General features: G+C 37.2%; 1 protein-coding gene across 5 annotated transcripts in view; it reads right to left on the bottom strand.

The window, feature by feature from the left end:
- The window catches only part of PLA2R1 (phospholipase A2 receptor 1), a 125724-nt gene that overhangs the window by 30699 nt on the left and 81486 nt on the right, over positions 1 to 13539 (bottom strand). For all 5 annotated transcript variants that reach the window (XM_007965114.3, XM_038002032.2, XM_007965115.3 and 2 more), the window contains exons 15-20: positions 12876 to 13008; positions 12276 to 12311; positions 11653 to 11810; positions 5750 to 5814; positions 4862 to 4965; positions 3134 to 3273 (exon numbers count right to left, since the gene is read on the bottom strand). In XM_007965114.3, the coding sequence (XP_007963305.3) occupies positions 3134 to 3273; positions 4862 to 4965; positions 5750 to 5814; positions 11653 to 11810; positions 12276 to 12311; positions 12876 to 13008 (636 nt within the window). The remainder of the gene's footprint in view (positions 1 to 3133; positions 3274 to 4861; positions 4966 to 5749; positions 5815 to 11652; positions 11811 to 12275; positions 12312 to 12875; positions 13009 to 13539) is intronic.

Here is a 13539-nt window from a genome sequence, read left to right on the forward strand (position 1 = left end):
ATAAAAATGCTTTAAAAAATTAATTGCCAAAGGTTTTAATAAAAGACTTAGTAATACTCAGTGTCTTATTGAATATTATCTACAAGTTTCTCATACTGAAATGTGAAAATAATTTATACCTGGTGGAAAGATTTTATAGTTTCAGAAAATAGGAAGTATGCAGAAAGTATCAATGACTAAAAAATAGTATACCTCAATACTATCATAAAGTTTTAGAGTGCAATTACACCACTCTAGAAAATATCTCACAGTGCTGCTGAGCTCATTGTACCATGAGGCTAAGCTGATACGGCAACTCTTGTTTAAAAAAATATTAAAGACTTCATGTTTTAAAGAGCAGTTTTAGGTTCACAGCAAAGTTAAGAGGAAGGTAAAGGTACAACTTTGGGAGGCCGAGGCTGGCGGATCACCTGAGGTCAGGAGTTCGAGACCAGCCTGGCCAACATGGTGAAACCCTGTTTCTACTAAAAATACGAAAATCAGTCGGGCATGTTGGCAGGCACCTGTAACCCCAGCTACTTGCGAGGCTGAGGCAAGAGAATCACTTGAACCTGGGAGGTGAAGGTTGCAGTGAGCCGAGATCATGCCACTGCACTCCAGCCTGGGTGACAGAGTGACAGTCTGTCACACACACACACACACACACACACACACACACACACACACACAAAAGGAAGGTACAGAGATTTCCATATATTCCCTGATCCACACATACACAGCCTCCCCCATTATCAACATATCCCATTACCCCAGAATGGTACATCTGTTACAATTGATGAACCTGCATTAACACATCATAACCACCCAAAGTCCATAGTTTACATTAGGGTTCATTCTTTGTGTTGTACATTCTATGAGTCTGTACAAATGTCTAATGACATGCATCCACCATTGTGGTATCAGACAGAGAATTTTCACTGCCCTAAGAATCTTCCACAACTTCATCCTTCCCTCCTGCAACACCTGGCAACCACTGATCTTTTTACTGTCTCTCTAGTTTTGTCTTTTCCAGAATGTCATATAGTTGGAATCATACAGTATTGTAGGCTTTTCAGATTGGCTTCTTTCACTTAGTAATATGAATTTAAGTTTTCTCCATGTGTTTTAAAGGCTAATTTCTTTTTAGCACTGAGTAATATTCCGTTGTGTGGTTGTACCAGTTTATTCATTCACCTACTAGGGACATCTTAATTGTTTCCAAGTTTTGGCAATTAAGAATAAAGATGTTATAAATATCCATGGACAGGTTTTAACGTGTACATAAGTTTTCTACTCCTTTGGGTACATGCCAAGGAGTGTGATTGCTGGATCAAACGGTAAAAGTATGTTTAGTTTTGTAAGAAACTGCCAAACTGTCTTCCACAGTGGCCGTACCATTCTGCATTCCCACCAGGAGTGAATGAGAGCTCCTGTTGTTCGGCTTCCTTGCCAGTACGTAGTGTTGTCAGTGCTATGGATGTGGGCCGTTCTAGCAGTTGTGTAGTGGCAAATCACTCATTGTTGTTTTAATTTGCATTTCTGGAGTAGCAGTCCTCAAGTGCCAATGTGAAGTGGCAGGCGTAGAAAAGGGGCAAGACCACCAGACTCAGGGTCAGAAAACAAAAAGTGCGTCTTGGTCTGATGCTTATTCACTGTGAAGTTTCAGAAAAGTCACACAATTTTGTTAGCATCTGTCTTCTCATATGTAAAATGAGGATAGTAATTCTATATATTTTTAAAATTCAGTGATACAAGAAATACACATAAAATCAATTAGCTAAGAGGGGAAGTAACCCAAATGTCCACCAATGGATGAACGGATAAACAAAATGTAGTCTATCCATCCAATGGAATATTGTCCAACCGTCAAAAGGAAGTCCTGTCACATGCCAGTGTTGATGAACCTTGAGGGCATTATGCTAAGTGAAATAAACCAGTCACAAAAAGGCAAATACTGTCTGATTCCACTTACATAAGGTATTTAAAGAGGTCAAATTCAAAGACACAGAAAGTAGAACAGTAGTTGCCAAGGGGTTCGGGCTAGGAAGAACAGGGAGTCGCTTAATGGGTAGAGTTTCAGTTTTGCAAGATGGAAAAGGCCTTTTTTGAAAGACAGTGTGAGTATATGACACTTAACACTAGTAAACAGTAAACAAAAATGGCTAGAATGGTGAATTCTATATTGTATTTACCAGAAATTTAAAAAATTAAAAATCAGTGCCAAATATCTAGTGGGTACTCAATGAATGTGTGAAAAATCCAAGTGGCCTCATTTCTCAAATTAACAATGGGAGGAAGATCACAAAGGAGAGAAAGCCCTGCCAATATAACTGAACACTTAGATTAAAAATTGGCTGTCCACAATTGAAGAGAAATTTCATATTAGCATATGAAATGATGACACAGTTTGGGTTTTTTAATTTTCTAAGAGTTAAACAATTATAATTTGGGATGCATTTTAATTACTTCCACCTAAGGCCTACAAAGTTATTTTATTATAAAATATGAGGAGTGGAGGGAAAGTCTAGGCCTTAATTGAAGGCAGCATCAGAAATAATAAATCTGGTTTAAAATATCCCCACTGGCAATTTCTTTTTCTTAATTCAAATCTGCATGGAAGCACCAGCTTTATGAGGCTCCAGATGACATTGACCAAGCTAAGTTATTAGTCCCTCAATTCACTAGTGGGCAGAGCTGTATGCCAGCTCCAGGCAGGGAAAACACAAGAGTAGGAGTTGGAGTCTGGGTCCTCTGAAATTTACAGCTTATTTGGGAGCAGAACCTAGACACACAGGCATGCAGGCACATACATACACATGCACACACATGCACACACATGCATGCATACATACATATGTCACACCTAATGGAACATTCATACAGCACAATAAATGACTATGCCAATGGTAAAACTGAGTATAGAAATGAGGGGCAGGATCCAGGCTGTTTTTGGCAAAAATTTTTTGTTCCAAAAGATTTGTTACTAAATGGAAAACTCAAATTTCTTGAAAAATTTCTTGAAAATTGTGACACAAAAATTCCAGGTCCTATGGTCAACTCCCAGCTTTTAAAAGCCACTTCCACTTTTTGAACACTTTCCAAAATTAGCATCTACAAAAGAGAAACAAAGGCAACTTTTGAAAAGTAAGCTTACCTTATAGTTAAAATATAGCCATCCTTTGGGACACGTTCCATGTTGTTTCGGTGTATCTTTCTTTTTCTCTATGAGCCAAACCTTTTTTCGCTTACAGATACTAGGCATAGAAACTGAACACTCTTCACTACCCCAGAGTCCTGGAGGAGAAAATGGGTTAGAAATGGTTTAGGAACAACGGCAATTCTTTGAAGGCATTCTCTATTGATTGCTATTTTTATGACTGCTATGGTTTTTCATAATTTATTTTTCAAAATCTAGAAACTGAACTAAACTACTGATGACCGATTTCTCTAGGGACAACAGTTAACTGGGCAAGGGGCCAAATCAGTAATTTTAATTTAAGAATGTAGAAATTCTACAAATTAAAAAAATCTAAATAAATACTGCAATTTGAATCATAGAACTGATTAAAATCTTAAGAGTATTTGACTTGTGTAGCAAAAGAATACTTCGTAGGGTAACAATTTCATTTTAAAACCTTCAACTTCAATGTACAGAGAGGAAAAAGATTCTAAAACAGTAGATAATTTCTACTTTATAATTCTTTAGAAAATATAATAATTTAGAAAAATTAACTCAAGAACTTCCAAGAAAATAGCATTTCTTAACACTGACCCTTAAATAAAACAGACTCACATATAGACTTGTCTTCAGTAAGATATATCCTCAAATCCTCAGCCTCCGACAAACTGCCTGCTTTTTTTTTTTTTTTTAATTTAGAAGAGCTATATTTTCAGAATAAAGATTATAGAATGCATTGTATTGGCATCCAAGTCATAAATTCCAGAACAGGGCAGAATGCATGCCAATTGCAAGGGCAGGCTCAGTTTTCTAGATCAGGAATATGAGCCCAAAAGATGTTGGCATTTTGAAGGAGGGGCTGGAATGCTATTTTCAATGCCGATTAGCTGCTATTCTCCCAGACTCTCAAAACAGTCCTTTCTGTAGGCTGTTGTGACACCTGCTGGTAAAAGCAAGCTGATTAACCACATGGATTTTCCTTTCCTAACTCTCTGCAGAGGCCCTCAAACCCAAAATTATTTTCCATGTTTATCCCTCTCCTGGTCTGGGGCACAGCTTAGTTATGAATCTGTTAGAGTAACAGATACAATTATCTTTTATTGGTTAGAAAGAAGGGGAATGAGTGGACAATCAACCTAACTACACTGCACTGAGGAAGAGAATTTAAAAAACCAATCTTCAACCTAAATGTGCTTCTAAATCCAACTTGCAAACAGTTGCCATTCTAAAGCAGGCAACGATTGATGCCAGGTATTAACAGAAAAAAAGAATACTGACTTGAATCAAAACATTTATTAAATAGGACAATGGAAGTAAATTTCACAGATGTTAAAGTTCTGGCCCATTATAAATTGCATATAGGAATAGATTTTTTTTTTTTAAGTGCTTCCATTGAAATGTCATAGGGAAAAGTATTTGTCAGGCATTTTTTTTTAAAACAGTTTTATTGGGCCCATTTCTGGTGCTGTTTTGATTTATGAGGAAGGACTTATTCAGATGTAAATTATTTCCGAGAACATGAATACATGGATTGAACAGAAAAAATGTCCATCCTTAAGCCTTATGGCAGACAAAACTGAACACATCAACTGAAAAGAGAAATAAACAGAAACTTCTCATGGAAATGATGCAAGGAAAAGACTTTAAGTCTCCTGAAAATTATCAGTTTGTATTATAAACCCAAAAATGGGTAAGTAAAATAACCTGTTATAGAAGAAATAAAGCCACATCTCTGGCTCTGATTATTCACAGTTCTTTCTCTTCCCGTGTCCCAATTCTGGTATATCACTGGTGTTCCATCTCTCCAGCTGTGGGAAGATTAAAAATGTTAAGGTCTTCTCTCATTCTGCATGTCCAGTCTCCAACATCATTCTTAGCATTCTGAGGTAGGGATTGAGGATATAATATTCTATTAAATTAAAAAAATACTCATATGCAGCATAGTGCCTATAATTAACAATATTGTATCATATCCTTAAAATTTTTCTAAGGGAGTAGATATTTTTTTGAGATGGAGTCTCGCTCTGTCACCCAGGCTGAGTGCAGTGGCACGATCTCGGCTCACTGCAGCCTCTGCCTCTTGGGTTCAAGCGATTCACCTGCCTCAGCCCCCTCAAGTAGCTGGGACTACAGGTGTGCATCACACCACGCCTGGCTAATTTTTGTATTTTTAGTAGAGACGGGGTTTCTCCATGTTGGCCTGGTGTCGAACGCCTGACCTCAGGCGATCCGCCCACCTTGGCCTCCCAAAGTGCTGGGATTACAGGTGTGAACCACCACGCCCAGCTAAGAGGGTAGATTTTATGTTAAGCGTTCTCATCACAAAAATGAATGAATTAGTGAATAAATAAATAAATGAACAGAGCAGGAGAGAAAGCTTTTGGAAGTGATGGATAAGTTTATGGCTAGATTGTCGTGATGGTTTCATAAGTGTATTCTTTAAAAACCTCTCACGTCTTTGTTAGAGAAGTGAAAATTTATAAGTTAACGTTTGAAGGGTATTCAACAAATTGATCACTAAAATTGAATCCAATCATTCTGCAAATAAAACCTGTCAAACAAAATTAAATGCAAATGAATCTAGGTTCATACCGAAATTCATCATTGGCTCTTTCTTCTTGAAGTCCAATCCACCAGCTTGCACCATACTTTGATAGCTATTAAAAGAAATTTAAAAAGTCAGCATTTATTCTACTTGTTTTCCTTTTTCACTATTAAGATTAATGGGGTTGCTGCTAGTGGCTTTCTATTCTTCAGTATTTTACCCAGTTATCTAAGGAAGAGTATACTAAGGCCTAGCATCTTGAGAAAACCTGAAACTTCATTATTCTAAAATATCCCCTCCTCGTTATGAAGAAAAACTGGAATCAAACATGGAAAATAACTTTAGTTTCATACAACTTGAAAAGTAATGTTTCTAACTCTCTAAGAAAGATTTAAAAAGTAATATTAGAAAATGAATTCATTTTCTGATAAAAATTTATTGGCTTATCCTCTCAGTGATTTACCGTCTCGGTGATTTATAATTCATTGCATATGTCACATGTATTTGAAAAACAATTTAAGGTATCAAGGCATCATTAGTGTAAAGATACTGATTTTAGGTATTAGTCTGATTGCTAAGCTTTAAACAGTATAAGCTTTCCTTCCCATTCAAATAGAGAGACACAATATAGGACAAAAGAATACTACAGAACGCCCAGTGTTTGACAACTAGAAAATTATCCTTTTGATGAATTCATGTCCTTTGCAGGGACATGGATGAAGCTGGAAACCATGATTCTCAGCAAACTGACCCAGGAAAAGAAAACCAAACACCACATGTTGTCACTCATAAGTGGGAGTTGAAAAATGAGAACACATGGACGCAGGGAGGGGAACATCACACACTGGGGCCTGTTGGGGGGTAGGGGGCTGGGGGAGGGATAGCATTAGGAGAAATACCTAACGTAGATGACGGGTTGATGGGTGCAGCAAACTACCATGGCACATATATACCTATGTAACAAACCTGCATGCTCTGCACATGTATCCCAGAACTTAAAGTATAATAATAAAAAAGGAACCAGATTTATATGTGTCAGCATAGACACATTTCAAAATATGTACTTTTTTATATAAAATTAAACTGTTTAACAAAAAATTGGAATTTTAATAGATTATAAATTCTATGTTAACAGAGTGATATAGTTATCATCAATAAAAAATCCCATTTAATCTAAGATTGTATTAGCAATGTTGTAGTGTTCAGAATAAAGGTAGTAAAAATTAGTAAGGAAATAGAAGACTCGAACAACAATAACAAAAGGAAAATAATCCTTTTACATTTTATTAATTTTACACCATTAGTAATCACTTGGACCTAAGTACAATAAAGTATAAAATTAAAGTACCATGTGCATGCATCTGCACACATGTGCGTGTGTGCACGCACACACACACGCACGCACACACACACACACACGTTAGGGCAGATGTACTGACTTATGACCCAGGAAATTGCAATTCCCTCTTTAACTATAAAAGAGGAAGAGGCAGTAAGGGTTTTTCTAAGACCTGTAAATCAGTATACTTAATGGTGGAGGGGTGTGTGGGTGGTGTATGTTGAATTGTAACTTAATTTTTATATGCAAAAATCCTGTTAATTTGAAGGCATTATATATTTAAATTTGTACTCTCATTTCTTCTGTAAAGACATGGGAAGAAATGTTAAGATATATTATTTTTCCACAGGAATTTCAGCTCTCCATACAACAGAACCCAATAGTCCTCTAACAATCTAATTTATAAACAGGTATTTTTCTTCTGTAAACAGCATGGCTGTTCGTCATATCAGCAATTTGAGAATAATGCAAGATGGAACAACTGTAATTTTGGATCCCTGAGGTGTTGTTTCCTGGACGTGTTCTTACAGGCTGAATTCAGATTCCCATTGTCAGACTTTGGAATGGGTCCACTGAGACTGGCTGTGAACTCAGTGGGGGAACCACAACAATTTCATTCAATCGTTCAATCTAAAGAGGTTTCATGTGCCACAGGACTGGAAATCATGGCCTAGATTGTTCACTGCCCCAATTAAGGACCTCTAAAGAGGAATTATAACCGCTGCATCTTAAGTGGCATATTTATTACCACCTCAATGATGGCATGGTAACCTCCACATGGCACATCACAACCTGTTGTGATATGGCACAGAACTGAACTTCATAGGAGATGCTAAAAGATATCCAGAATGGAACATCTAATGTGAAAACGGATGTTTGAAATTTTAGCTTAGGAAGGCCACAACAATAGAAGACTTATTAATACGTGTTTGCATAAAGAAATGTGATAGAGAAGTAAGCTCAGGGCTTAAAAAATGTCATATGAACATGCGTTATATAACATCAACTATGTTTTGGTATATACAAACAGCCATTATAATTAGCATCATATGGAAACAGCATTTACCAAAAACAAACAAACAAAACCCCACAGTGACAGTCAATACATTAATCCATAAAGCAATATAAGGAAGAACAACCTGTCATCTTTTAAAATGCTCCCATCAAGAATGACAAGATGATATTTTGGAGAAGGACTAATAGATTTGATATGTATTATAAGAAGCATTTAGAAATAAAAATTTAATAATAATGGTAAATTGCCATTTCAAAATGACAACACTGCAGAACGGTGTAAAAATGTCAGACAAGTGGACTAATTAGCTAGTAGTTTGTGTTAGACAAGTCCTAAAGTGCTTGCAGCTTTTTTTCAGCATTAATGTGATTATCAAGATGGCTCAAAAAATAAATTCACTCTGATTATGCTTTACGGTCTTCTGTTACTCAAAGAGTGGGAGAGAAAAATTGACATTCTTTTTCCAAGATGGAAACATTTTATTAAAATTTATTTGCTTCGGGTTTTTAAAATTGTATCTAGCTTTCTTGCTCATAATTAATTTTTTGACACTGCAACTAAATGTTAGTTTTGTTTTTCACAATTCTAATCACTGCTCTTTTTAGGGGAGCCATACAAAGCACATATGTAATTTTAAAAATATTTAATTATTTATTTGTGCTCTTTCTACATTTATAAGATAGATGTGAGACAGAAGTGAGTGGAATGATCTCTACACATCTTGCTCCTCGTCATGGAATGAAATAACTTCTGGATTGACCCATTCCAGTAGAATGTTCTTAGGTATAGGGTTTCTTTCTTACAAAATGTGAACACCACTATCACCACCACCACCATTAAGTGCCCAAGGTAGGCACAAATTATGCACAAATAAGAATTTCTTGGAAAGCTACAACTTTCTTCTTTCCAATTTGATATCCTTTCCCCTTGGACCCTGCTATAGACTAAATGTTTGTGTCCCCCTAAAATTTACATATTGAAATCCTAACTCTCAAGGTGATATATTACAAGGCAAGTGGCAGGTGATAAGGTCATGATGGCTGTGGGGGGCGTCTCATGAATAGGATTAGTGCCCTTAGAAGGGGGCTCTGGAAAGTTCCTTTGCCCCTTCCACTCTATAAGTATATATATGAACCAGGAAGTGGGCATTCACCAGGTATCAAGTCGGCCAGTGCCAAGATCTTGAGTTTCCAGCCTCCAGAAATGTGAGCAATAATTTTCTGTTGTTTGTAAACTGCGTAGTCTATAGTGTTTTGTTATAGCAGCCTGAAAAGACTAGGACAGTCCCCCCGGTCCCATTCTCAGTATTCAAATCCTATACCTTCCCATAATTTTCTTTTGTAACACAGTGGGGAGATTAGTCAGCACCTTACCCATGAAACTGATGGGGCATTCTACATCAACATGGTCATAGGCCAGGTGACAATTTTGCCATATGAGGCACCATAAAGTTTGTCTGATTTGAGAGCAGAATCCTCAACTAGATCATGGCAGTGGCTATGATGAATCAAACTGCTCAGCCTGTGGGTTTTCACTCTTCCCTTCTATGGGAGGCATTAACTCTGCCATCCCCACTGGCTTCCCAGCTTCCAAAGATTAGGAGATGAATTAAGAGGAAAGGTGAAGACAGAAGATCTACTGAAGTTCCCAGCAGAGCTAAGCTCCGTTGGAAAGATCAAAGAAGCCCTTCATTGTTCATGTCTGAGACAAAGCTGGCAGTCATGTTTTGGGGAGGATTTTGGAACTAGCATTTTGATGTAATGAAGACATCGTGCTCTTACATGCCCTGACACCGCTGTTCCACTGTCACAGGCAGCACCGTGTAGGGTTTTTAAATGACTGGATAAGATGGCCTGGGTTTCTTTCCAAATTCCACCACTTAGCTGCTGTGTAACCAAGTTGCTTAACCTCTTTGAAGTCTTAGCCTCCTCACTTGTAAAATGTACTAATAATAGACTTCCCGCAGAGGGTTCTTGGGAAGATTACATTTTAGTACTTATTATAGTACCTGACACGGTTATGGTAAGTATGGCCAAATATCAGCTCTTTTGGGGATGTATACTTTGCATGCCTATGGATTAGTTTTCAGCCATTCATCTGGTCTCTTGTTATTGCCCTCTGAGGTGAGGAGTATGGTGTCTGGCTAAAGAAATGTGTATTTTCCGACACCATGATATGGAATTGAACATGCTCATATTGAACATTATGATTTTGGCTTGAGTGTTCCATTTGTAAGAGTGGAAGGGTGACAAAATAGTGTACAAATTTATGATAGGGAACATTCCAGATCTAGTGGTTTTTCTGCCACTGAGTGTCTGTGGGACCACATGATTGTTATCTAACTTCTCTTTTTCTTGGCTTCTCCATCAGAATGTAGCAGGAGTCCTGACCTGCTTGTACCTCATGGGCTGTACAACAGACAGGATACAGAGACAGTAAATCCCCATGAACTGTGAGGAAAGACATTTCTTTTTCAAGTCTAGGATGCTTTAATACAGGGCTTCATTTTATAGTCAACTTACAAAGATATAAAAAGATGATAGGGCTAGAAGGGATTCCTGAAGATCATGAAATATGATTAAATTACAGGAAAAGAAAATGACTTTTTCTTGCTTTCAAAGCTTCCAAGGGAAAGTTGGGAGTGAGGATTTCCTGCCTTCATGCCTCCACTGTAATTTGTACTCTCTGTGCCCTTTCTATTTACTACATCATATCACTTCCAGCTTCTTTATTTTTTAAATTTAATTTATGTTGTAAAAATTGACAGATAAAATTGTACGTATTTATTGTCTACAACACGATGTTTTAAAGTATATATATCCAGTCTTTTTAAAAACAGAGACTGTATCTCATACATTTTTGCATCTTTGACAAATACCCCAGTGCCTGACACATACTTGCTAATGAATGCTTACTGAAGGAACACACTGACAAGTACACTATTCTTGGCCAGTTTATTTTATTATTAAATAGGTCTTGCATGTTTCTTTCTTACTAGCTTAGTTCTGCAAGGAATTAAGTAGACTTTCTCTAGCTTAAGTTGAAATAGAAAACTACTCCTTACTATTTTCTGTATATTAGTCTTTACAAACTTAAAAATAATGTACTCTTGTAAGATTTGAAGCTTTAAAACTGCCAGGCACCCCCTGGGTATTCCTCATCTCTCATTTGAGCTTAATTTTCCCCTGCGGTGTTTATCCACTTATTTTTTTCTAATATATTATATAATTCTATTTACTCGTATTGATTATGGTCTTTCTTCCCAGACGAGAATACAAACTCCATGAAGATAGGAATTTGGGTCTGTAGAACCTCATGAAACAATCTCGACATGCTCACCATTATTGCTAACAAAGAGTGAAGAGGAGGGAAGTGACTGAGCAATACAGTAAATCTGTATCTCCATTATTTTCTCTTAACCTCTATAACAGAAAAAAAAATTCTCAAAAATCTATGGCTTTACTGAAATCTATGGCTTTTACTGAAATTTAAATAAATATCCAAAGTCAAACCAAGAAAACCATCCCTCCCTCCGTCCTAAGGGCAAAAGAAGGTGCTAAACTCTGAATTTTTCGTGGTGAGTTATGTTCAAGTACCGCTTTTATTTTGCTGTGGATGAATTCTTGCTCATGTGCAGAATGAATTGTAAGAAGATCACTGTGCAGCCAGCTACAGACAAACCCAAAATTCGACCATTCTGAGGCAAAGGTATGAAAAAGGTATTCTGCATCCTGATAAAAGAGCCAGGGTACATCTGAAAGAAAAAGAAACAGTGAAAATAATGCCGAAAAGATAAATAGGCATTCACCCCAAATTTGTGATTTGGTCACTCAGCATTAAACATAATTGTATCTACACACACACACAAATTTGCACACACACACTGCACACACACACAGACACATGCACATAAATAGATAAATAACTTGCTTTTTTTCCTTGGTCTATCTCTTGCAAGATACCTTCACCAGGATTAAATGATCATGGATAGATACATATTCTAAAACCACATGTCATAAAAATGATTGACGATACTAGTCCTTAACCATATTTAATGACTACATTTATTAATTATTAATTTGAACAAATTAGCTCGAGGTTGACACAAGAAAGGAGAGGCTTGATTTGAGAAATATAACAACACATTAATGCTATACAGTAGCACTTATATGGTATACATTAATAATTAGAAATTCAAGAGCTGCAGAGTCGTTCTTACCGTACTGGTACCAGAAGGGAATCTTGGGTTTCACATCTGCAAAGTGAAAGCAAATCACTTTGACTGATCTTGCTTCTCAAGTGCATTATCTATGAATTACTTCAGCTCTAAACACATTATTTTGTCCTTCATCTTTTAAAATATCACTTTAAAACAGGTACATTGTGCTGTTTGGAATATGTGGTGAGTTCTCACACTTGAAGAGGAGGCTCCAGAGAGGCTTCTGATTAAAGAACGAAGGACATGAACACTTGCTGAGGCCACTGTGTGTCACACACTGTACTAGGTGCTTCCACTTACTCATTGTACAAGTAATTCCGTTTACTTTGTAATGTCAAAGTGACATTTCTCCCGGACTATACTTGCGCTATAAATATTCTGCAATAGTAGCTGGTTACCTCAGTTCCCAGTGAACTACCTTGGCATCCTGCGTTGGTGTTGCTTTTTCTCATTTCGTATAGAAACATTTTTCTGCTAAAATAGTGTAATTTGGTTTATCATGCAGATTGTTGATATTGTGGTTTGGGGTGTTTAAACTGAGAAAGTACTAGAGATTATTAGAAATCAAACACATAGCAAAGATCTTATTACTATTTTTACCTCTTGGGATTTTGCATATCCATTCACGCTTGGAACCACAGTGTAAGGGCAGCAATGTTTTGTTTGCCTTGTAAACAGCACAGTTTCTTGCGTCTTCTCCTAAATAATTATTGTCTAAAAACGAAGAGACAACCTGCAGCAGATGAAGTTCATTATTTCTTAATGATGATCACCCCACAAAGTTTCAAAAGATCAAAAAGGGCATCCCTGTACATAAGCATTATAGGCTTCTACAGGAAGCTTCAGAAATGTCTGGATGCCATTCTAGTTGAAGGTTATTTCACATTTGTGAAGAACAAGCTAATCAATATTTAGCTTTTTAAATTTAAAGATGCTTAAAAAAAAAAAAAAAAAAAAAAAAGCCGGACGTGGTGTCTAACGCCTGTAATCCCAGCACTTTGGGAGGCCGAGGCGGGCGGATCACAAGGTCAGGAGATTGAGACCATCCTGGCTAACACGGTGAAAACCTGTCTCTATTAAAAATACAAAAACAAAAAATTAGCCGGGCGAGGTGGCGGGCGCCTGTAGTCCCAGCTACTCGGGGAGGCTGAGGCAGGAGAATGGCGTGAACCCGGGAGGCGGAGCTTGCAGTGAACAGAGATCGCGCCACCGCACTCCATCCTGGGTGACAGAACAAGACTCTGTCTCAAATAAATAAATAAAT

The sequence above is a fragment of the Chlorocebus sabaeus genome, chromosome 10 (assembly GCF_047675955.1).
Source record: "Chlorocebus sabaeus isolate Y175 chromosome 10, mChlSab1.0.hap1, whole genome shotgun sequence".
NCBI lineage: Eukaryota > Metazoa > Chordata > Mammalia > Primates > Cercopithecidae > Chlorocebus > Chlorocebus sabaeus.